Source organism: Phaenicophaeus curvirostris, chromosome 6, assembly GCF_032191515.1.
Source record: "Phaenicophaeus curvirostris isolate KB17595 chromosome 6, BPBGC_Pcur_1.0, whole genome shotgun sequence".
NCBI lineage: Eukaryota > Metazoa > Chordata > Aves > Cuculiformes > Cuculidae > Phaenicophaeus > Phaenicophaeus curvirostris.
Genome location: NC_091397.1, coordinates 25,042,277 through 25,068,433, shown reverse-complemented (window position 1 = coordinate 25,068,433; position 26,157 = coordinate 25,042,277). Strand labels below are relative to the sequence as shown.

General features: G+C 40.1%; 1 protein-coding gene across 1 annotated transcript in view; it reads right to left on the bottom strand.

Annotated features, from left to right (window-relative positions):
• Positions 1–26,157, bottom strand: part of ANKIB1 (ankyrin repeat and IBR domain containing 1) — a 98,965-nt gene that overhangs the window by 55,267 nt on the left and 17,541 nt on the right. Inside the window, exon 2 of the mRNA XM_069859615.1 lies at positions 15,476–15,741. Coding sequence (XP_069715716.1) covers positions 15,476–15,663 — 188 coding nt within the window. The 5' untranslated portion in view covers positions 15,664–15,741. The remainder of the gene's footprint in view (positions 1–15,475; positions 15,742–26,157) is intronic.

Here is a 26,157-nt window from a genome sequence, read left to right as displayed (position 1 = left end):
CAAGTACTGAATGGATACAAATGCTCTCTCATAGCTCAAGGTAGATATTTCAACTTAACAGTTATGAGATGGTTCTGCCCTAGGCCAAAACTCCGTACATAAAAGCAGAAACTGAAGGCTGTCAAATCAGAACCCTTTTCAAACCCAAAATCTATTTTTAAAGGGTTAAACAATAGTTTAAAAGGTTTAAAGGTAGCTTTAGTAGTGAGCAACTATTAGTATAATTTTTTTTCCACCGTAACACTAAGCTCTTGGGGAAAAAACCCAATAAAACTCTGGTTTTATGAAGCTATGTACAGCCTAATCTAAAATGGCAAGTGCTTATGTCCCACCTGCTTGCAGGTTCTCCACTCTTAAACAAATAGAAAGGTACTGTTATTAACCAAACAATGAAAACCTCTAGTATGGATTTAAATATTATAAAGTGTCATTGCACTGTTTTACTACCTCTTCATAACGCAAAAAATATCCCTACTCAAATAAGTCTATCCACAACACAGATTTTCAACTCCTGTAACAAGAAGTATCAACAGATTTCCTTTTTTCAAGCAATAAATCCAAAAAACCTCCCTAGAAGGCTACTCCCTTGCCAAAGCTCAACAGCTGCCCTTCTGTCAAAGTTATCTGCTAAAAAATTGTCCTAAGTACATTGAAAACTTCAGTAAGAACCATATGCAAATTTTCAAGAACAATTTTGTGGCATTTGTGAAGAACATGGTTGGACTTGGGGAAAAATTAGTTTTGATTACTTGTTCTTCTTGCTTGTCACTCAACTTCTGTGCCTGATAAATGGGTGTGATAAACACCAGAGCTGCCAAAGACAACCAGCACCTCACTCTGGACACACAAATGGGTTTCAAAGTGCCACAGTATTTTCCCTTTATCTCTCCTTAATCTCTTCTGAAAGTCAAAGGATCAGCTCTTCAGTCTAAGGGGAGGTCAAACCAATGCTGAAAAGCCCACCTGAACTCACAACTTAAAAGCTCAGAGATGACTAAGGTCCAAAAAGGAGTAATGCTCTTTACATCATGAATTCATTATTTGACAGGGCTCCATTTTTACCAGTGCTATTTTGTGCGTAAGACTTTCACAGAGCAGTGCTACAGACCCCTGCAATTTGTCTCAGGGGTACTTTCAGAGGTATAAAAAGCTAAATTCTGCCTGGAAATGTACTGATAGAGTGAAAATATGCACTGCCTATGGGAAACACCACTTAACTACAAGGCAGACAGACTTTCCTCTAGTTGCAGTTTCCAGATTTTGCTTCAAGCTGTAGCTCTTTGCAGAATCCAAACTTGAGGTGACAAAAGTATGAAAAAAGTGTTGAAAAATGTGGCAAAAAAAAAAAGGCCGTAACATTCACACCTACTAATATCTGTATTTGCAGAAAAGCATCAAGAGACTCAAGATCAGAAGGCTGTGAACTTGAATAATGAACAACTGGCACATTCCCTCAATCTGGGAAACTAACATCAACACAATTATTTCTTCAAATTTTAATAAAATCTTTCATGTCTGGAACATGGAAACCAACATATTTGCAGTCTCTTTGTCTCTCTAAATAAATGCTATATATTTATAATAGCTATATGTATGTATACATCTGTATATATACATATACATATTAAAACATATGAAAATGTACTTATCTATAGAAAAATAAATCCAAAATAAAAACCTGTGTAAAATTAAATTATAAAGGTAGTTCTGACAGCTAGAGACTAAAGCAAGTATGAATCTACTGAAAGACTTACTGATTTTTGAATGCAAAGCATTTACATATACTATATAAACTACACAGCAAATCGCAACATTACCTTAAGAAAGACAAGTAAGGTACTAGAAAAACATGAGCTGCAGCAACAAGGAAAATTAATCTGCCCAGGGTTCCCTTCACAGCACCCTTGAGTTAGATAGTTCATGTAAATCTAGCTCTTAATTAAAAAAGTTAAGACTACGAAATACAGTGCAGGCAAAATCCTAAAGCTCACAGCTTTCTGAGTTAAGAAAAGTATAACTAAGCCATGAGTTACAAAAACACACAGAAGAGCCAAGCCCTGTTACTCAGTAATTTAAAATTCAGATGCAATTAATTAATTCATACAATAACTGAATCATGCAGCTTCCAACACAGTAGACCAATAATAATGTATTAAAACATTGAATAATGATGGTTATTTCATTAACTCAAAGTACTTTTCCCTCCAAAGGTACTACACAACTAAAGTATAAAAAGAAGCACTTGAAGAAATCTTTTTTAGTCATCACTGACAGCTGTATATAAGTATGTGCTGGTTTAAATAAGTTTGTGAAAAGTAATATTAGCCTCATACTGAAACCCACATCTAGTAAAAGTAAAGACTAATATTTTTATTCATTATATACTGCTAGAAAATTCTTTATTAATACATATAGTTTCTTCTGTTTCATTAAGAAAAATCGTAGCTCGGCATCTGGGTCCGAGTTCCAATCCTGGACTGACTCAGGTTAACATAGCAGCCTGCTACCTAAAGACACCTAAGAAAGGTCTTATACAATTATGAATCAATAGAGAACATAGTATTCTCTTTACTAAAAAAATGCAAATAGGTTGAAAGGTTTCTTTGGTTTAGAGGTTTTCATAGAATCATAGAATAACCAGGATGGAAGGGACCCACTGGATCATCAAGTCCAACCACTCCTATCAAGCACTAAACCATGCCCCTTAGCACCTTGTCCACCCGTCCTTTAAACACCTCCAGGGAAGGTGAATCAACCACCTCCCTGGACAGCCTCTGCCAGTGCCCAATGACCCTTTCTGTGAAAAATTTTTTCCTAATGTCCAGCCTAAACCTCCTCTGGCGGAGCTTGAGGCCATTCTCTCTTGTCCTGTCCCCTGTCACTTGGGAGAAGAGGCCAGCACCCTCCTCTCCACAACCTCCTTTCAGGTAATTATAGAGAGCAATGAGGTCTCCCCTCAGCCTCCTCTTCTCCAGGCTAAACAACCCCAGCTCTCTCAGCCGCTCCTCGTAAGACTTGTTCTCCAGCCCCCTCACCAGCTTTGTTGCTCTTCTCTGGACTCGCTCCAGAGCCTCAACATCCTTCTTGTGGTGAGGGGCCCAGAACTGAACACAGGATTCAAGGAGTGGTCTCACCAGTGCCGAGTACAGAGGGAGAATAACCTCCCTGGACCTGCTGGTCACGCCGTTTCTGATACAAGCCAAGATGCCATTGGCCTTCTTGGCCACCTGGGCACACTGCTGGCTCATGTTCAGTCGACTGTCAACAAACACCCCCAGGTCCCTCTCCTCCAGGCAGCTTTCCAGCCAGACTTCTAGTCTGTAGCACTGCACAGGGTCTGAAAGGTCTGAAAGGACGTTGTAGAGAGGAGGGTGCTGGCCTCTTCTCCCAAGTGACAGGGGACAGGACAAGAGGGAATGGCCTCAAGCTCCACCAGGGGAGGTTTAGGCTAGACGTTAGGAAAAAATTCTTTACAGAAAGGGTCATTGGGCACTGGAACAGGCTGCCCAGGGAGGTGGTTGAGTCACCTTCCCTGGAGGTGTTTAAGGCACGGGTGGACGAGGTGCTGAGGGATATGGTTTAGTGTTTGATAGGAATGGTTGGACTCGATGATCCGGTGGGTCTCTTCCAACCTGGTTATTCTATGATTCTATGAAGTGTAGGACCCAGCATTTGGCCTTGTTAAACCTCATGCCATTGGACTCAGCCCAGCTGTCCAGCCTGTTCAGATCCCTTTGCAGAGCCTCCCTACCCTCCAGCAGATCAACACTTCCACCCAGCTTAGTGTCATCCACAAACTCGCTAAGGGTGCACTCAATGCCTTCATCCAGGTCATTGACAAAGACATCGAACAGGGCTGGACCCAGCACTGAGCCCTGGGGAGCCTCACTTGTCACTGGCCTCCAGCTGGATTTCACACCATTTCCCACCACTCCCTGGGCCCTGCCGTCCAACCAGTTTTCCACCCAGGAGAGTGTGCGCCTGTCCAGGCCAGAGGCTGACAGTTTCTCAAGCAGAATGCTGTGAGAAACTCTGTCAAAGGCTTTACTGAAGTCCAGGAAGACCACATCCACAGCCTTTCCCTCGTGCAGCAGCCGAGCCACTTTGTCATAGAAGGTGATCAGGTTAGTTTGGCAAGACCTGCCTTTTGTGAACCCTTGTTGACTGGGCCTGATCACCCAGTTCTCTTGCATGTGCTTCATGATAGCACTCAAGATCACCTGTTCCATGACTTTCCCTGGCACTGAGGTCAGACTGACAGGCCTGTAGCTCCCTGGATCCTCCCTGCGACCCTTCTTGTAGATGGGCACAACATCAACCAGCCTCCAGTCCAGTGGAACTTCCCCAGTCCTCCAGGACTGTTGGAAGATGATGGGAAGGGGTTCAGCCAGCACATCCACAAGCTCCTTCAATACCCTTGGATGAATCCCATCCAGCCCCATAGACTTGTGGGTGTCTAGTCGGGCTAGCAAGGCTCTGACCACCTCCTCTTGGATCATGGGAGCCTCGTTATGCTCCTCTAGCTCCTGGGTTTGTACACAGAGGGAACAACTTTCTTTACAATTAAAGACTGAGGCAAAGAAGGCATTAAGTACCTCAGCCTTTTCCTCATCCCCTGTCACTGTTGTTCCTTCTGCGTCCAATAGGGACTGTATGGTCTCCCTAGTCCTCCTTTTATTATTTATATATTTATAGAAGGATTTTTTGTTATCTTTCACAGACTTTGCCAATCTTTTCACAGACTTTGCCAATTTTGTGTCAGCTAATGTGATTAAGTATGAACTTCTGTATATAAATAAGAATCTTTGGCTTGGTACAATACATTAAAAACAAGAGGGACAATGCACAGGAGTTGCAAAGGGATACAACTGTATTGTGGAGCACAGATTCAAAGGCAGCATACGCTAAAAGTGAGGAAGAAAAAAGTGGGTTAATTCTTATACCTTCGTATTGCAAGCCAAAAAATCATGCTTTACACATGGATCCTATGCCCATTAGGAGGAACAGCAGCACTGAAACAGACATTTAAACCATTCCTGATTCAATCACATGCCACTTCTGGCTTTTATCTCAATATTCTGAGTGAAATTTCAAAAGAAAAAGAGCTGAGTGCCAAATCAGAAGTGGCTTCCACTGAAGCTGGTTGCTTACCAGCAGGATTTGTGACTGAATGTCTTCTATAACGCAAAATCTGTATGATTTTCATCTCTGCCTCTGGCTGTTCCTTGTATACATCTCTTTCCAGCTAGAACCATTTTTTGAATTTAGGTGTCATCCTTTCAGCATTGTCTCTAAATACATCCTTTGAACAGGTTTTTTTACTGAAAAACTATCCACACTGAATTCTCTTCTCAGATAACTGTGAGACTATTACTTAGACTGGTTTCAAAAAATGTCAGGTGAAATAATAAGCATGAAACTACCAGAGTGGGTTCATCTTCACCACTTAAACACATTGCTTTGTATTTCTGTGCAGGGATCACTACCTACATATCAACTTCTAAATCACCCAGCAGTGTATGACATCTACTGTTGATATTAATTATTTAGCTGATGATGATGAAATTACACAGCAAATACTAACAAGCTTTGCACAATTTCCATTCTATTTCTTAAAAACTCTGCATGTATTACATACATTGTCTCATCTTCCTCTATACCTCTCTCCAGAAAAATCCTTTCAACCTGTATGCTGCTTGATCTTTAAGGACTCTAATTTTTATTTTCCTTAAATGTCTCAGTGAAGTATTTTTCTGACATTTAAATTGAAAAAAAAAAATCACAAATTTAAAAAAAACTAACCGTCCACAGTCTACATTTTGGCCAGAAGGAAAACTGGGTTTATATACAATGTCGCTTAATATTTTAGCTGGATATTGCATTTAGCTATAAAACTTAATTATTTTGGATAAATTTACTTCTATTTATCAGAAAGTGCAAGCGTCTCAGTAATTATTCCGGTAACTCCTGAGCCAACAGATTTCTCTGATAAGGAAGCCACATGTGCCTCTAACCCCAGGGTGAAATTAAGCCATCTGACACCATGATTCAGCAGTTACCAATCAATGCAACAGAGTCACAAACTCTACCTGGCAACACTATTAGTTGAAATAAAGATTAAATCACCCCGGCTAGCAAGGACCAAAGCTGTCCTCCTCTACAACCCAAATATAATTTTACTTGGCCTGTGGTAAAATGTTCACCAGGGTTCTACTAAGGAGAACAGACAACATAGGATAAGAAATCTTTAATAGTATACTGCATTAATATATCTTATCTGACCAGCCACTAACAAAGTAATCTTATTCTACAATATCTGATTTCCAAGGAAAGAAAAATAAGAACAATGTCAGGAATAGATGATTGTTCCAAGTAAGAGCATTTAGACAGTGTCTAAACGTGTGCAGGGAAGAGCACTCCAACAAGACTATGTAGTTACCAATGAACTCCATAGGCATCACATATACCCAGCGTATTAAGATTAAAATAATAAGAAATCAGCTAGAATAAGGTTAGTTTTAAGAGCCGAAAACATAGCAGCTGACTGGCATTTCAGCTCTGCCTGTAGGTCAGACTAATATTAAGATACAGCCTACCTATTGTTTTGCGTTTCGCGAGTAAGTCAGGAGGAGCACCAAAGAAGCCACCAATCTAGTTAGTGAGAACTGCTTTTAAATGAGATTTTAAGCTACAGGGGAAAAAAACAACAAGGGAGTAAGTCAGTTAAGGGCTGGAGTTTTTCAGCCTGCCTTAGCTGTACTTCAGAAGACAGTGCTCAACTGTATAAGAGCCTAAGAGAAGCCTACTAAACACTACTGCTGCTACTCTATGTCTGTGGCTTCTCCTCTAAGTATCTCCACCATTTTCTGTCTTTGAGAGTTTTCTCCAGTTGGGATTCAGTCACAGTAAGAATTTGCTTAATTTTAAAGGCTTCTTAATTTTATCATTCCTCCATCCTCTCAACTGCTCTTCAGACTGGCTATTTGCGAAAACGACTATTTTCTACTATCCAGTCACACGCCCCTCTACTAAAGTCAGGGACATTTCAATTCACTTGGTCCTCTTGTTTCTTTTTCAAATGTTCCCACAAATCCTGGACAGATCATGTTCTTCATATGTTGTTCTTCTACATCAGATCAAAACCTCCCTTTGATACTTCACATTCCAAAGCCCTCAATATGTGACCAAGCCTCATAACCATACAAAATAACTAATCTGAAGAATGTGTTACAGAACCAAAACCCAGGTATTTTTCAGCAGTTGAGTGGAACGACAACAAAACATTCACCAGAGACATACCAGTGCCTGTGCTTCAATGGATTCAAACACCACGCCGACAAAGTGAGATGTTTAACACTATATCACAAGCATTATCTCCCACAAGCAGAATTCATGCCTGATATCATAAAACTGTGAAAGCGTTCAATTTATGGCTTTGCAGGCACTTACTATTGAATTTTATATGATTTAGCATAATCTACGATGAGATTCATCTTCTTAGCTCTGGAGATACAGAATCATAGAATAACCAGGATGGAAGGGACCCACTGGATCATCAAGTCCAACCACTCCTATCAAACACTAAACCATGACCCTCAGCACCTCGTCCACCCGTCCTTTAAACACCTCCAGGGAAGGTGAATCAACCACCTCCCTGGACAGCCTCTGCCAGTGCCCAATGACCCTTTCTGTGAAGAATTTTTTCCTAATGTCCAGCCTAAGCGTCCCCTGGTGGAGCTTAAGGCCATTTCCTCTTGTCCTGTCCCCTGTCACTTGGGAGAAGAGGCCAGCTCCCTCCTCTCCACAACCTCCTTTCAGGTAGTTATAGAGAGCAATGAGGTCTCCCCTCAGCCTCCTCTTCTCCAGGCTAAACAACCCCAGCTCTCTCAGCCGTTCCTCATAAGGCCTGTTCTCCAGCCCCTTCACCAGCTTCGTTGCTCTTCTCTGGACTCACTCCAGAGCCTCAACATCCTTCTTGTGGTGAGGGGCCCAGAACTGAACACAGGATTCAAGGAGCGGTCTCACCAGTGCCGAGTACAGAGGGAGAATAACCTCCCTGGACCTGCTGGTCACGCCGTTTCTGATAAAAGCCAAGATGCCATTGGCCTTCTTGGCCACCTGGGCACACTGCTGGCTCATGTTCAGTCGACTGTCAACAAACACCCCCAGGTCCCTCTCCTCCAGGCAGCTTTCTAGACAGACTTCTCCTAGTCTGTAGCACTGCACAGGGTTGTTGTGCCCCAAGTGTAGTACCTGGCATTTGGCCTTGTTAAACCTCAAGCCATTGGACTCAGCCCAGCTGTCCAGCCTGTTCAGATCCCTTTGCAGAGCCTCCCTACCCTCCAGCAGATCAACACTTCCACCCAGCTTAGTGTCATCCGCAAACTCGCTAAGGGTGCACTCAATGCCTTCATCCAGGTCATTGACAAAGACATCGAACAGGGCTGGACCCAGCACTGAGCCCTGGGGAACCCCACTTGTCACTGGCCTCCAGCTGGATTTCACACCATTTCCCACCACTCTCTGGGCCCTGCCGTCCAACCAGTTTTCCACCCAGGAGAGTGTGTGCCAGAGGCTGACAATTTATGTGTCAAAGGCTCTACTGAGGTCCAGGAAGACCACATCCACAGCCTTTCCCTCGTCCAGCAGGCGAGTCACTTTGTCATAGAAGGTGATCAGGTTAGTTTGGTAAGACCTGCCTTTTGTGAACCCTTGTTGACTGGGCCTGATCACCCAGTTCTCTTGCATGTGCTTCATGACAGCACTCAAGATCACCTGTTCCATGACTTTCCCTGGCACTGAGGTCAGACTGACAGGCCTGTAGCTCCCTGGATCCTCCCTGCGACCCTTCTTGTAGATGGGCACAACATCAACCAGCCTCCAGTCCAGTGGAACTTCCCCAGTCCTCCAGGACTGTTGGAAGATGATGGGAAGGGGTTCAGCCAGCACATCCACAAGCTCCTTCAATACCCTTGGATGAATCCCATCCAGCCCCATAGACTTGTGGGTGTCTAGTCGGGCTAGCAAGGCTCTGACCACCTCCTCTTGGATCATGGGAGCCTCGTTATGCTCCTCTAGCTCCTGGGTTTGTACACAGAGGGAACAACTTTCTTTACAATTAAAGACTGAGGCAAAGAAGGCATTAAGTACCTCAGCCTTTTCCTCATCCCCTGTCACTGTTGTTCCTTCTGCGTCCAATAGGGACTGTATGGTCTCCCTAGTCCTCCTTTTATTATTTATATATTTATAGAAGGATTTTTTGTTATCTTTCACAGACTTTGCCAATCTGATTTCTAGCTGAGCCTTAGCCCTTCTGATTTTTTCTCTACACAATCTCACTTCCCTCCTGTAGTCCACCCTCGAGGCCTGACCCCTCTTCCAGAGCCCATAAACGTTTCTCTTCTTCTTGATATCACTCAAGATCTCTCTGTTCAACCAAGCCATTTTTTTCCCCTGCTGGCTTTTTTTTTCCGGAACATGGGGATGGCTTTCTCCTGAGCTGCTAGGATTTCCTTTTTGAAGAGCTCCCAGCCCTCATGGGCTCCCTTGCCCTTAAGTACTGTCTCCCATGAGACTTTGCCAACCAGCCTTCTGAAGAGTTCAAAGTCTGCCCTCTGGAAATTTAATGCTACTGTCCTGCTAACCACCCTCTTCACTTCACCTACAACAGAAAACCCTATCATCTCATGATCGCTTTGTCCTAGGCGTCCACATACTGCCACATCCCCCACAAGGCCTTCTCTGTTCACAAACAGCAGGTCCAGGAGGGCACCCTCCCTTGTTGGTTCATTCACCAGCTGTGCAAGGACCTTGTCTTCCATGCACTCCAGGAACCTCCTAGACTGCTTCCTTCCTGCTCTATTGTACTTCCAGCAGATATCAGAAAAATTGAAGTCTCCCACAAGAACAAGAAGCATTGATCTAGAGATTAACCCCAGCTGTTTATAGAAGAGCTCATCAGCTGTTTCTCCTTGGCTGGGTGGTCTGTAACAGACTCCCATCACAAAATCTACCTTCTTATGGGCCCCTCTGATTTTAACCCACAGGCACTCAATCTCCTCATCGCCACAATCCATCTCAATGGTGTCCAAGTCCTCCCTTACAAAGAGGGCTACCCTGCCTCCTCTCCTACCCTTCCTATCCCACCTGAAGAGTTTGTACCCCACCATAGCTGCACTCCAGTTATATGAGTCATCCCACCACGTTTCCGTGATGGCAACGACATCATAGGCTCCTTGCCCTACGACAGCTTCCAGCTCTTCCTTCTTATTCCCCATGCTGCATGCATTGCTGTAAATGCACTTCAGTTGAGCTGCTGAGCGTTCAGCCCTCTTAGAGGGAACAGAGTTCGTTCCCAATTGCCTGGTAACTGGAGTAGCCAGCACCAGAGTGCCTGTATCTCCCTTACCACCCCCAGGTGTGTTCACCCCCACTTTCTGTGTGGTGATGTACTGGTGGGCCTCATCAGCACACCCTCTTCGAATCACCAGTGCCCCACATCCAGGCTTGCTCCTGTCTAGCCTGGTCTGCATATACAATGCAGACAACTACAGCTGATCCAGTTCTCTCAGATTCCCTTTATAATCAGTGAGAAGAAACAGGTACTTTTGGCACACAATCAATCTGAAACATTATAGGATCAACTTTGCAATAAAATAAATTGTGCCGTTGCCTTCACTAATTATTCTGACTAGATCTATTACTTAGGTCTACATTGACTAGAAAGGGAGTCTAGTGTGAATAACTGCAATGCAGACATACTTACTTTTATGAATAAAATTAATCATTAAAAAAATACTCTAAATATTCAATTTATCTGTAAAATCATTGATAATTAAAAGGAAGCTTGCCTTCTGTTTTTCAAAAGTGAATCATCTAGACAATAAAATTCTAATAATGAAATTAAATGCACAGTGACATTCTAACAATTAAACATTATAATATATTGTAATATTTTAAGTTATTAAAACTGGACTGAACTCTCATGTTGGAGAAAGGAAAAATAGTTAGGTGGGTATCTTTTATACTAAAATCAGAACTCGAAACTTTTAAAAACTACATTTAGGAGACAAGTGTATGCAACTACTACACCTTCATAATCTCCCTCCTATACATCCCAGACTAGTTTTCAATATGACTGCAAAAGGAATGAACCTCAACAAAACCTGACATGGGAAGAGACAGTCCCAAATGTGTTGTGACTGATGCAATGTTCCCTCTGACATCAACAAATGTTCTGTGACATTCATCCTAGATAACATAGTGGTAATGCCACTATGCTTTCTTTGACTGCTTTACAACTGCTTAGACCAACCCCTACTGAAACCTCCTAAACAGCCATAAAAACTAGGTAAGACTGTAGCATACCTCAACCTGAAATTCAAACTGCCACTGCTTTGATCTCCTGTCATTTTCCTGCAGTGAAAAATACTTCCGAAATTATAGCAATGAAACAAAAATTACCTCCTATAGCCAGATCCTGGGCACATTTACCAATGTTCTTCTCTGGCTAGCTTAGCTATGCCTTCAATGCCAAAGTTCCTTTACTATTATTACTGATACTATTTACTGTTATTACTGATAAGCAGGCATCTAGTTTCACCACTCATTGCTATTTCCAGAATCTTCTGTAACTGGAAATCTTTGTTTTTCCTCTTATAGAAGAAAAATCAGCTTCCCAAACCCAGCCTGTCTCCCCACAGTCCCATGTTTCTCTCCGGTCTCCTCTATCTCCTGCCCCCTCTTCAGCCCAGGACCAGCAGCAACTGCTACAAACAACCCACTTCTGGCTTGAAAACAACGCTACGTTTGGGCACTTTGTAGGAAGCACACAATGAAGAAAATCTGTCCTTGATCCAAAAAAGCTTCCCAGCAAAGCTACAGCACTGAAAGTCACATCACAACATATATTGTGAAATGACAGTTTATCTAAGATGGGGTTTTTTTCTTTCAACCACAACTGACATCCTTCTGACTTCCAGCCACTCCATCTCAGCTACCCTCTGGAAAATCCTGTTCTCTTGCTGCATTTCAGGATTGGTTCACCAACAGCCAGGCCCTAATCAGTAACTCTCCACAGTGATACAATCCTTCGGAACTGAGCAGTTAGGTAGTCTCAAATGTACCTGGGGATTTGGCAAAAAAAAGAGCCTGAGGGCACCAGAGGTGCTTGATCATCTGAAGATGGCATTTTCTAAAGAAAATAAATTTCCTGTGTCTTTCTCTGTAACATCTTTATACCCATTTAGCAAATGAAATTTAAACTATCCTCTTGAACAGGAATCTTCCATCAAGACCTTCATTCATAGGGAATCATGATGAATGTTTTCAATGTGTATGTTGTACAAAGCTCTCAAAGCTGACAGCCAGGTCATGGGGTGGACGGCTCTCCTGTGACAGCCCTGGAACAGGGGGCTGCTCCCTCTGATGAGCTTACCAGGATCCTACTGCTGCTGTGCCTCTGGGCTGCCCTGTGCTCCTGGGGATGAATCTTCCATCACACAACCTCACCCAAACTCTAGCTATGTAACTCTACTAGCTGGACAGAGAAAATGAGACAGCTGTCAGTTATGGGGAACTGCTGAGCATTAGGTAGTAACTTCCGGCAACTGCAAGCAGTGCTTTGAAAATTCTCATTTGTGCTGTGACGAGCAATTTTTTTCTTTTTAAACATTAAATGCTCTGTTAAAACAAACTAATCTGTCAGGTAAACATTATTTAGGGCTGCAGACCAAGCAAAAGTTATATATTAGTGGAATGTCTAACTGTTTTCCATTTTTTAATTAAACATTTCTAACATACCAAAGCTTTCTATGATACTACTGAAAAATTATCACAGAAACAATCCTAGTATTTTAACACACTTCTGCTGAATCTTGTGGAAGGAAAAGAAATTAATGGCAAATTTTCTAATTTTTACAACTGAATTATATGCTAAATCCAGTTTCTGGGCTGTAAACAATGGATGAAAGGTGACTCAGACAGCTGCTGCAGAACAACCGCACAGTTCAAAACCATTCAGAATGTCTTGCTGGCTTAAGTTTCTGCCAGTAGACTTCATGCTAGATTGCACAAAGTTTGTCAAGTCAGTTTTGGCACATGACCCTTTCACCTTTTCTCCAGTTTCTTGTTTCTTCACTTCTGGGATTGCTATACCAGGATGTCCTCAATCCTCTTTCACTGCCAACTTAGTGCCTGTGCTTTCTCTGTGGCCCTGGACAGTCTCCACCAGCCGCACATCGGCAAAAGGGAGTTTGTCCCTTTGCCTCAGTATTTGGTAACAACATTGCCAGACAGGCTATTTCTAAACATCCCAGAATATCTCTCTCCATGTATTGTGTTGGCAAAAGGTATACTGACAACTGCATCACACTACTCTCAGAAAATTTCACACAGTGAATCACAGAACACATTAGTTTATATCCACCTACAATCATACAAATATCAGCCTACAAAGAAAAATTGAACAATATGGTACACAGGTAAGCAACATCTAGAGTTTGAACTACAAGTTAGATTTGCTACAGATTCTCAAATGTTTTAAAAAAATCAATGAAGTGATAAATACAAAATATTATAGCATTATGGATATCTTATGATTGTAAGTATCTCTCAAAATACAAACAGATAAAAATTAATTTATGTTTAGCTACTTTACTTCATTAGTAATCAAAGTATTCATTTGAATATTTAATTTATTTAATCTCTGCCATATCCAGGACTTTCTGTATAAAAAGGAACAGGCTTAACTAGAAATAACTTACGCCCTTTCTGCTATCAACTTTGCAAACAAGCACAGTGTAAGTCTAATATTTATTCACTCTTACTACTTTGCTTAGATTAAAAGGCTACATTTTTGTGCAGCATGTCTTAGAGGGGACTTCTGAACACAGCCCTTAGAAAGACAGTAGGAAAGTAAATAGTAAAAAAGCCTCAGCAAATTACTCCTAGCAACAAACAGTCCAGATTTTCAGAAGCAGACTCTAGCAAATAATAAAACCTGCACTATGTTTACTGGCAAGAAATGTATTGCAATTCTTGGACTCAAAGTAGGAAAAAAAAAATCCTTTTGATTGTTTGTTTGTAATGTATGCAGTATAAAACTGAGTTGTCCTATAAGACTTAGATGCTAAAGGTCTCATGGAGAAAGAAGTGAAATGTAATTTCTAAACTTATTTTTTAACACAAAGTAATTATTCAAGATCTCAGCATAATGGTACAGTATGAATTAACTAGTGGACTGCTCAGAAGTCAGTAATTATAACTCCTTTTCTTTGCATATGTGCAAACAATTTCACGTGTCCTTGTTGTTTCATCGAGGCTGTATCTTCTTATGAGACATTTGCTTGAGAGAAATAACCTGAAAAAAATGTAAATAAAACTGGATGCTATTTTAAATTAAGTTTAGTTAAACCTTTCCTAGAATTCAAGAATCAGGAATGGAGGAAAGTTTGAGTATGTTAAGAAAAACAAATTCAGTGGTGAAATCAAAACATCAATTAAAACTAGAAAAATAAAATACTTGGGGGAGAAGAGAAAAATACTTATAAAAAAATCAAGATAAATGAGAGGTTATAAAGTATAAAAAACTGTTAGGTGAATCTAAAACATTGAGGAAAAATCTAGTGTGGGAGGTCAGATGGCTAAGAAAATTACAACACATGGGGACAAAATAAAACTTATGAATGCCACAGGCCCATCAGTAGATATAAACACAGAGACGAAAAGAATATTAACTATAATACAGTTCAGTATTTCTTTCTGTTCCATTTCCCAGTATAAGCAAGAGGATATTTATGACATTCTCCCTAACTTACTATCTACTGAAGAAGTTTTGCAATGTCTACTCACTACTACATTCATGAAATACTAGACCAGAATGACTTGTACCTGCGGTGTCTGCACATGGATAAGATGTTCATCTTTAATGACCCTTAGAGCACTGACAAAAATACAGAAGAATGGAAGCAGCAAATATTAGGGACTGCCATACACGTTGGCTGCAGTAACAATAAACTTATTTTCAAGATATTATTATTTGCTGTTTTTATCCAAAATGACAAGTAATGGCTTCCTGAATAACACAAGAATAAATATATATTGTGCCATCTGGAAGTAGATACAATCACTATGCTATCCCTTGGGTATAGCTTTACAAACAGATTATTTTAAGACAGGAAAACCCATCAAGAATAGAAGAATGGTCAATACTTCCAAATAACTGTGGTATAAGAGTCTCTGGGAAGCAAACTAAAACTGTCCAAGGCTAACGTTACAAGGAAGGAATAAAAATACTAAAAACAAAATAATTCAAAACTGTTATTCCAGTTGGTGATTATAAACTAATTTGCATGATTTCTATTACTACTTCAACATGTTACAAATTCTGTGTCTGCAACACACACGCATGCCTAGCTGACACTCTCGCATTTCTTAGGTCAGTTATTCACATCCAAGCAAAACTCCAAATACTCACCCCAGTATACGGTTCATTCCATGCCTAGCAGCATAATGGAGCGGAGTATTGTGCTGGTATGTTTCTCCGTAAGAAGTATTTGGGTCAAGAGTTTCTTTTAGTTGAGGATTGCTCTCATAGATTTGGCAGGCCAGGTTTTCATCCCCATTTATAAGGGCTTTGCGGAATTTGGTGGTTGTATTTCCCATGTTGCTATCCTAGCTATCAATGGCACTTTTTCCTTTCCCCTTCATCCACTTGTACAGTTCTGTAACATGATTCACAGCCTAAAAAGACAAACAATATTTCAGTTATTATGTAAAACACTCACTCATAGCTGAATTCACCCAGAGCTACAGCACTGTAAGAAGGCATATGAAGAAGCACATAGGGCCTATAAACTTTCCTAATGAATTGCTGAAGTCCTTCTAGGTAAATATGCACATATTCCCAATCCTACACAGATTATTTCCCTGAAGAATTGGTCCATCTACCTGTGCAAATATTTTTACCACCAATACTCTTTGATTACACGGAAAAGAAAAAAATGGTCAATATCCACCTGTATCAGAAGACAGAGATCATAGAATCACCAGGTTGGAAAAGATCCATTGGATCATCAAGTCCAACCATGAATAAGAAGTTTAAAGTAATTTCAAAATACAGTAGAATCAAAGCAAATTTCTTAAACAAGGAGGTAGAATTCTTCAAAAGCACGCACCAGTTTAACTTTTACTTAAAGAAGATAATATAAAACTGTGTTTGAAGCACCTGTGCCAAATGCACATGAACAGAGGAGTTACCATGGCCCCATCTCAACAGTTTCACTGAGCAGACTCTTTAAAACACCTAAACCAATTTTTAAAATTACATTGAGAACAACAATGAATGGGTCCATCAGCAATGATACTCGAACAAACCAACTGCACCTTACAAGCACTTCAAAGTACTTGCCCATTGCTATGCTCCACAGTCTCTCACCTTTATGTGATGGAAGGGACCAGCACACTGAGTTGCATATAGACTGGGCAGATAGAGCATATCTGCCAGTGAGATAGGATAAGAGAATCTTATTAGGTGGTGCAGCTGGAAAGAGTACATGTTGGTTTAGGTCAGAGGACAGACAGAGGACTCAGCACCAGGCTGCAGCTGGTAGCGGAGTGAACCTTCTAGGTCTCTTTTGTGCATGACTCATCCTATCCAGATTGCTCCACTGGGATCCAAATAAACCAGGCACAGCAGATTAGTAAACTGAGATTGATTATGTTGGTTGCACATAATTAGGCAGGGCAGAAACTGCTCTGTGCCCACTACCACACATTCAACTTGCTGGGACTACCTCAAAACTTCTGTTTCTACATTGGATTTCCAGCAATTACTGGTGCCCACAGAGTCTTACAGACAGAAGAAACAGAGGAACCTAATGGCTCTAGAGCTGCAGAAAATTCAAGGGAATCAGGATATGGATACGATTCACATGAAAAGTATTTGGAGAAATCTCAGGAAGAGATGCAATGAGATATTTTTGTTCTCCCAGACTAGTCCTTTCACAAGCTGTTTTCAGCTTCTGTTGTGAACTTACATGTCACACTACATCCCAGCCTTGCTACAGCTTTGCTCAGATACTGTTCTGCATAAGATCCTACCAGGAGTTTTGCATTGTCTCCTTTCTGCAGTTTCTCTGAGAGGTCATTTTGTGACGGGGAGGGAAAAGACCACTTTCCTCACTGAATCACAGAGTCATAAAAATCATAGAACAGTCTGGAGCGGAAAGAACCTTTAAAGGTCATCTAGTCCAGCCCACCCCGTCAGTGAATAGTACGAACCCCTGAGGGACACCACTTGTCAAAGATCTGGACATCAAGCTGTTGACCACTACTCTCTGGATGTAAACATCCAACCATTCCTGATCTACCAAGCAGTACACCCATCAAATTCATCTCTCCAACTTAGGGAGAAGGACGTTTTGGGGGACCATGTCAAAGGCCTTACAGAAGTCCAAATAAATTACATCCATAGCTCTTCCCTTGTTCACCGACGCAATCATTACACCACAGAAGGCCACTAGGTTGGTCAGGCAGGACTTGCCCTTGGTGAAGCCATGGTGGCTGTCTGAAATTACCTCCCTGTCTTCCGTGTGTCTTAGCTTCTAGAAAGATCCGTTCTATGATCTTCCCAGGAAGAGAGGTGAGGCTGACATGCTGGTAATTCCCAGTACCCTCCTTTCTGCCCTTTTTTAAATAAGGCTGTGATGTTTCCCTTTTTCCAGTCACCGGGGACTTCACCTGACTGCCATGACTTTTCAAATAACATGGAGAGAGACTTGAAAACTACATCAGCCATTTCCCTCATGACTCTGGGATGCATCTCATCAGGTCCCATAGATTTGTGCACATTCAGGTTCCTCAGGTGGTCACAAGTCTGATATTCCTTATAGCGGGAGGGACTTTGCTCCCCTAGTCCCTGCCTTGTGGTCTACCATAATCTCACTGGTGCTTTCAGGGTCATTCAAGAAGAGTGGTGGCCATGGTAGTGTCCATTTTCATCTCCTCTTCTTTCAAAACCTTGATGAGGCAATCCTTGTTTTGGAGTTGCTGTGTCCTACCTTTTGATATTACAGTGTGAGGTAACAATAGCACTGTGGAATCATCTGACTCAACAGACTAAATATGTTGCTCTTGTTCTATTTGTGACAGGAGTCACCTAAATAAGCAGCAGCATTAAGCAGCTGGAATTTTCTCATAATAATAATAAAGTAGGCATTCATCTAAAAGCAGATGCACACCCTTCATATGTTTAGTTAAATACACAAACCAAAACCTGGATTATTCAATCACATTATAGATTCTGCAGCATTTTGTATTTTTTCAAACATGCAGCTACTATGCAGACATAATATTTAAATTCTTCAAGAAAGCCACTGCATGTTCACATTCCCATGTTACAGCTCTCTGTGCTGGAGATTAATGTGCTTTCAGATGCAGTAACAGCTGCATTACTCTAAATATTGGATAGTTTCATGTTTTAATTAAAGACTGTACAAAAGCAAGAAAAACTTTACACTCTTTTCAGTCAACCAGCAGTACATATTACCTTCAACAGCTAGGATCTCAAAAATAACTCAGTAAAGTTTGTTAAAGAAATCAGTTGATGGTATTATCTGTCAATCCCTATTGACTACCAATAGCTCACGAGATGATAAGATAAATTAGACAAGTACCTGAAAGAAATCACATCCTTAGAATCTTCATGGAAATCAATACTAAAGATTCCATTAGTGTCCATAACAAGAAGAAAAACACAAAACCTTCTTCCATCGTTTGAAATTAGATGATAATAGCACCAATTGCCATGCATTTATTTCTGGAAATTACCACATTGACAGCCTGCATCAACTGCAGAACATGCTGTCTTTTGCCCCAAACTGGAACTTTAAACAAACATGGGCAGGAATGAGAGAGAGTGTTGAGAGTATAATGAGATAAGATGGTGTCCTTGGGCACTCTGAAAGGAAGCTGAGGCAGAGCAGTACTGTTGAGACACTGACGAGGTGATATGAATGGATTTAGGCATGGATCTGGAAATGCATGGCAGAACTAAAGGTCTATGTAGGGTGGCTCTACAGAACTAAGAAGCCCAAGTAATTGCAGAGCCAAACCCACAAAAATTTGAAATTTTATTAACTTCACTGCACACTGAACATCCTTTATTTATTTTGATGGCATATGGATATATTTGATGGTAGCACTGTCTTCAAAAACGAATACTATAAAAGATGTAGGAACATTGCTTGAGCTATTATGTTTATTATCATAACATCTGGATATTTTAGGAATATGCAGCATGTAATGCATAACTCATTGAACAAAGCACTATCTGCTTCCATAAAAAAAGCTTACATCCTGTGTGCACGATAAAGGGTTATATGTGATACAGACATGATATAGAAAGGTGAATGACATAAAAAGAGTAAAATACTTGTCTGCATAACAGGACCACCCTCCAAATGAAAAGATTCTCAGTCAAAGGAAAAGGAGAATTTGAAGGATTATGAAACAGAGCAATGATGTGGCTTTGAACAGGCATAAGTGAAACTCCCTGCAAAACCAAGAATCACCACAGAAGTACTGAAAATTTAGCAAATGGCTAATATAAGTGTAATTATCACATTATCAAAATAAAATGCAAGATGACAGAATGGGGACAGCACATGAAAGCCCTTCAGGTGAAGGCAAACGGCTTGTATTTGAAGTGATAGTAAGGAAACAGCCTCTGGGAGAATGCAAGGAGAGAAAAGACAGGGTCAAAACAAATCCAGAAAGCAATTCCTACTTAAAATACATGATGTGATAAACTGTACTAATGTCTTTCACCTTCACACATTATCCACGAGGTCTTTTATCTTTAACAGTGTGACAGGCATTAGGCTTTTATGATTTTGAAATTTGGTGGGCCATGCTGTAGTCTTTTCTGAATCATCCTTTAAACATGCTAGCAGAAATACAGAAAGAGAGAGGAGAAGCTGCCTCTGTACCCTGGCTGTAATGGTTGGCTCCCAGCATGATAGGAAGTCCAGAAGAAACAATGATGTGACAGCTGCTGCCTCTCTTTAAGCAGCTGTGGCTCATGAGTGCCCTGCTGTAAAATATTCAAGATGTCCCCATTTGCAGTCTTCAGTTCATCTTTCAGCTAACAGACTAACTACATACGCTACCAAAGCATCCTCTGCTTCAATGCAAGGAGAAAAAGGACAAAATACAAGGTGATGTGACAAACTTCTGGATCTGAAAATGGCTAAAAGGGGCTCAGTCTGCCTTCTTTTTGTGTTGTTTTTTTCCACCAAGAGCCTCCAACTTATTATGCGTTCTCAGAGGACAGTAAGTTAACACAGCCAGTGCTGGAATCGGGTAGTGATTCACAGAAAGGAAATTTGGTTCCCTCTTTCAGCCTCTCCTTTCATGCTTTTAAAGGTGAAGGGCATGTTAACACCTGAAATGGGGCAAATGGGTGGCAGGGAAGGGGCCTGGAAGGTCCAGCCAGTCCACATCCTCAGGGACCCGCAGAGCTCCTGTGGGCTGAATACAGGGATTGCTACAGCAGCTTCAGCAGCTCCCCGTCTCACATAGGTAGCGTGCAATGTCAATAACGCTGGTCTTGCTTTGCTGTTTGTATAAACCCAGCATTTAAAAATCCCTAGGCTATATTTTAATGTGCCATATTATAAAAACATCATATTGGAACAAATATAATAACATGAAAATTATGCTTTTCAAGTATTTATCTTAATGAGACCTGAGTATAATTTACAAGACAAAGGTATTTGTTTAGTAGGCAGACCTGTTCACTACATTTTCAAGTTCTGTGATAACAGAAGGGCTATATCATAGCTTTTACCATAACCTCACAACATTTACCATAACCACAAATATCATCTCCTTTTACACCAAAGAATACAGGAAAAACCAAATACAATGTTTGCTAATTATATTCCATATTATTTCAGAATTCCATCAACCATCTCATTCAAAATTAGAAACTGTATTTACTGCTCTACTATTTTGCCAAACAAAAGTTCCAGTGTAAACAAAAAACCACAATAGTGGTTACACAACCCACCCTGAAGTCTAACAAAAGATTCTTACAAACTCAGGGGCAACACATTTTTCTGCTTCGGCAATGAGAAGTAAAGCTTCTATGGACCTATTATTCTATGGGGCCATAGCCCACTTTGATACAGAAAGACATGGGTAGAGCAAGGTACCAATGAGATTTTGAGAGCAGTTGCACCAGCTGCCCAATTACTATGGGTTTTTCCATTGGAATCATCACAGAAGTGAATTTGAAGACAGACAATTGTAATGGCTTAAGAGGATTTTAGGAGCCTCCTTCGAAATATTGCCACAGCATTAAAAATTCATAAGGAATGATAAAATATTGTACAAATGAGATCAGGTAAGTATTTTTGAAACATCCTACTTCTAACATTAATTTAGGAACCACATATTGAGCACACAAGTCTTTCACCTCTCTCAATTTACATTTGAATTGCTTTGACTGAAGCAGAATTTCTCACTGAGCATAGCACTGGCACTCGATCATACAGCAGCCATTCTGTATCTTGGGTGATGAAGAAAAGGAAGGGAGACATACTGTACTACACTGCTGCTTAGGAAAGCTATCAAAACCAGAAAAAAAATTTCAGGTTTAAGTATGAGAAGAAATGCCATACATTCCTTGAACCATGAAATCTCTTATCTATATAATGAGCAAAGATCAGTAATGCATCTAATCCTCATTTGAAAGCATTTTACAATGTAACATTGGGTAATTCCACAGTATCATCCTAAAAAGGTTGAACAGAATTTGAAGCTTAAGAAACGTGGACTTCTTATTTGACAAAAGTGGTTTTCCATACAAACTATAGGAACTTTATTGTGGAATAGCTAAGTAAGCCAACCTCAAAGAGGTAAGATTTACATAGCCATTCATAATTAAATCTTAATATTATTAAAATAAAACACATTTTTAACTAAAACTAGTGTATATTACATGGATTCTACACCCTTGGAAGTCAGTGATAATGAACTGCTTACACAAAAGGGATAAAGAAAAAAGATATCAAAACTATTTGTTTTTTCAAAAGTACTTTGCTTTTGTTCAAAGTATTACACACTACATTGTATTCTAAAATCATCTTCTGCTTCAAGTACAGTTAGCTCAGAAGGCAACTATTTAATTTGCTTCAGTTAGTGCAGTTAGGCACCTCATTTTTAAAAGCTGAGTTTCTAAAATATTTACTGCAGAGTCTTGCCTGCATTATAAATCATAATTTACTGCAGAAGGGAATCATGAACAGTGTCATGATTTAGGAGAAAGTCTAGCAACCTGGAATAATTAGGAGAGTCGTGATCTTCATAACTTTAATACTCACTACTGGGATGGACTAACACAAATGAAGCAAGTCAAAAGTTATGTTCAAGAACTATAAGAACATCAAGTCCTCTTCCAAACAGAGCCGAAATAGCCCTGGTTAGTGCCGCTCCTCCTCCCTTAGCTCCTCTCCTCAAAGTAAAGAGCACCACAGTGCCAAAAGCCTGCTCACTTCACCAAGAGGACACAATTAAAAATCAGACATTCAGATGTGCATACCTACTTTACATATGGCTGGCAGAGATACCTATAGTAAAGATGTAGCAGAAAAGTTAGGCTGAAGCTAATTTTTACATGTTTACAGCACGAATTTAAGGTTTGCCAAGTTTTAATTAATGGGCAAAAATTGCTCTTGCTGGATACCTGCATCTGGAGGAACATTTCTTCAAAGTTTTAAGTAACAAATGCAATAACAAAGCTTTCCAATCAAGTTATGGAAAAGTGGTGGTGGAGGGGCTTGTTTCGTTTTAGTTTGTTTGCTTTTGGTTTTTGGATTTTTAATTTTTTTATTATTTTTACACACTGAAATATTCTAAGCTTTGCGCCAGAAGTTCTGAAATCACCAACAGGAAATGATAAAAGCACTTCTGCTACGTTAAACCTTTGTGAATGGAGCTCGACATTATCAAACTCAGTGTTATAGTTTACATGACAAAGTAGAGGCCGAAAAAAGAATTGATATGTCAACATCCCATCCTCTGTAGAACATCGTAAAGTTTTCTGTGTTTTAAATGCCAAGGTTAAAAAGTTCCAATAATGTTGAGTCTCAATTTAAATAAAATATAGTGCAGGGTAGTGAGAGAATTAATTATCTCCTTATTTATATGTTTGTGGGATACAGCGTCCAGCAACTTATGTTACCATCTTTTCAGGCTGGCATATGAACACACAAGAAGAAGGCTTGAAGTTATTAATCAATTCAGTAACTTGAGAGTTTGGCTTACTGATACAAGCACAAAAGCTTTCATCCAGGCTCCAGTCACAAAATACAGAAGAACTCTTTCAGGGCTACCTTTTTAGTCCTCAGGTTATGTAGATTAAACCTAAAATAATATAAAATATCTGTACTTAGTGTAATACTGACACTAAGACCTTCTCTTTTTAGATCAGAAGGCAAAGAAGCACAAAACCAAATGTTTGACATTTTATTAGACTCAGTAAAGCTAAAAACAAACATGCTTGATAGTTCTGGCATTTTAATCTCAAGCACGCTGTCTGTTTTATTATAAAAAGCTCACCACAGACTGCTCCATTGACTAAAGTAACTCAATACACTTTTGACACAGTGCACGAAATAGTTCAATAAATGTCTAAAAAAGTGACTTATCTACCACAGGTCAGTGCTGATAGCACTTTTTCATCAAGTGAAAGTGAACAAATACCACCCAGACCCTATGTAAAGAACCAGCGGCTGATGTATCACAGGACAGTTACCATCAACAAAAATCTAAAGAATATGAACCAGACACTGGTAACGTTCTTAACTAGTGCAATGTCTGGGTAATGTAATGCTCCTCTGATGTGTCTTCTTACCCTCACACACACACACATCATGCCCACTGTGTTGGCTGGGATGGAAGCCTGCGCAAAAAAGACTCACATGTTCCTTCTTTAACCATAAGATAAGCGACAAACCAGCTCAGCTCAGTTAAAGATAAATGCATAACCCCTCCAAAATCAGTTTCAACAGACAAAAAGAAGATGGTGAACCCACCACTGAGAGTTACAAGGCAATGGTTCAGCGAGTAATGGACAGATGGAATTAAACAGACTGACACTGCATAGAGCAAGAAGCCTGAAGATACTTGTGTGTTTCTGTCAGATTGATCTGCTTAGAAAAATTGAAAGTAAAGACAACCAGTGCTGGAGAGTGCTGCTAGGTCATGAAGCAGGAATGAAGACTGCAGTGCAAAAAGCTATAGAAAACCCTATGACAACTTGACTGACCAATCTCAATAGGGCACAATTCACCTTGACCTTTGCTTTGACAGAGTCCAGAATGTATTTTTTGAGCATGTTTGCTCAGCTTAACACAATTTAAAAGCTGTATTAAGATTCAGGTAAACAAGTTTGAAACTGCACTGCAGCCTAAAGCCAGTCCTCTGGAGAGCCCCTAGTTAAAAAAAAAAAAAAGCAAAAATAAAGAGGATGACAACACAGGGCTGCTCATGAGCATGCTCCTCTATGGTAAGATCTAAAAATCCCTTGCACATTTTGAAATCTTACTATGTTTCTGAGGTGTAAGTCTCTCAGTTTGAGGGAGATTTTTCAAAGGGAAGAGTATCAGTTGGTAGGGTTGCACTGACACTGGATCTTGTAAATACGCAAGAGGCCTACATGGTGGATATAAAAAAATAAGGGTAGGTAGTCCACAAAGTCAACCAACTGCAAGCAGATCATTCCACTACTTTCTAAAAGCGTACAGTTGCATTTAGAAATAACAAATATCTGAAGGCATTCCAAAATAAAAACTACTAGTTTTATAAAAATAAATTTATTTTTAGTAAAGTAAAAATAAAAAGGTAAGCAAGGAAATAAATATTTTATTTTTTTTTTATGTAGAATCTCCCAAAGTACCTTGCTGTATTTCAAATCATTAGAGGAGAGCAACAATCACAAGATCTTACCTCTGACTCTTCACTCGTACCTACACTACTGAGAGGACCAGTGCTCTATCTGTAGTCTTCTGGTAAGTCCAGAGGTTGCATGTTTTGGATAAACTAAGCAACAATAACTGTAATTTCTCTATTATTATCCAAATAACTGAAAGCACTGAAAAGAATATTATACACCATTGCAAGGAATATGCACTGTATGCAGAGCTCCCTGTTTTCACTTTAGCAAGCTATGCTGTGGGATGAAGCTTTACAAAATATACTCTTCTCACATTAAGGAAGTACCCATTTCTATGCTATTCAAACGGGAGGTGAGGAAAGCACATTCAGCTGTCAGAGAAAGATGACAAGCAATGTTCACAAACTTACTGGACTAGAAACAAACATGCACATACTTCCATTGTTTCCTGGAAGCATTTTCATGTGCTGGTTTTGTTCTCTGTAAAGCTAAAAGACAATGTGACCCCACTGATCTTTCAAAGAGATCTTGATTTTTTTCAGATGAATGAACAAATCAATTTCCTTTTAACAAAGAGGTAATTTAACTGGTCAGCACTCCTTCAAAGAAACACATTCATTTAAGGTCCTAACACAAAATCCAGATCATCGCCACTGTAAAATGAGAGACTCCTACAGCAAAATACATTTTCTACACAATATTTCAAAATTGTTTTATGACATTTCTGAGAGACAACTTTAGGAACTATTTAACTCTTTCTAGTCCAAGAGGTATGAATCCTGCTTGTCATGGTGCTAAGTTCCCAGAATCTCAAGAGTCATCATTGTTAAGAATGAGCCATTCAGGGAACTTCAGTGACAAGGATCATTACTTGCACCTTACTTACGCCAGCAAATGAGCAGAACTGCAACTGCTGCACTTCTGATAAAACATTTAATACACCCACTGGCAAAATTCTGACTCCAGCAGGGAAATGGCTAAAGATACATTGGATCTAATCTAACATTAATTTAAACAAACACATAACTTGAAGACATATTTTTAACTTTTGCCAGAAAAGCTCTGCTGAAATATTGAGCTGTTTTTCCCACTGCATAAAAACTGTTTAATCATTTATATAAAGGCCGCAAATAACAAAATTTAATTATAGTAGGTTACTTACGGTCTGTATTTATGAAGATTATTCTTGACTTTAGTGT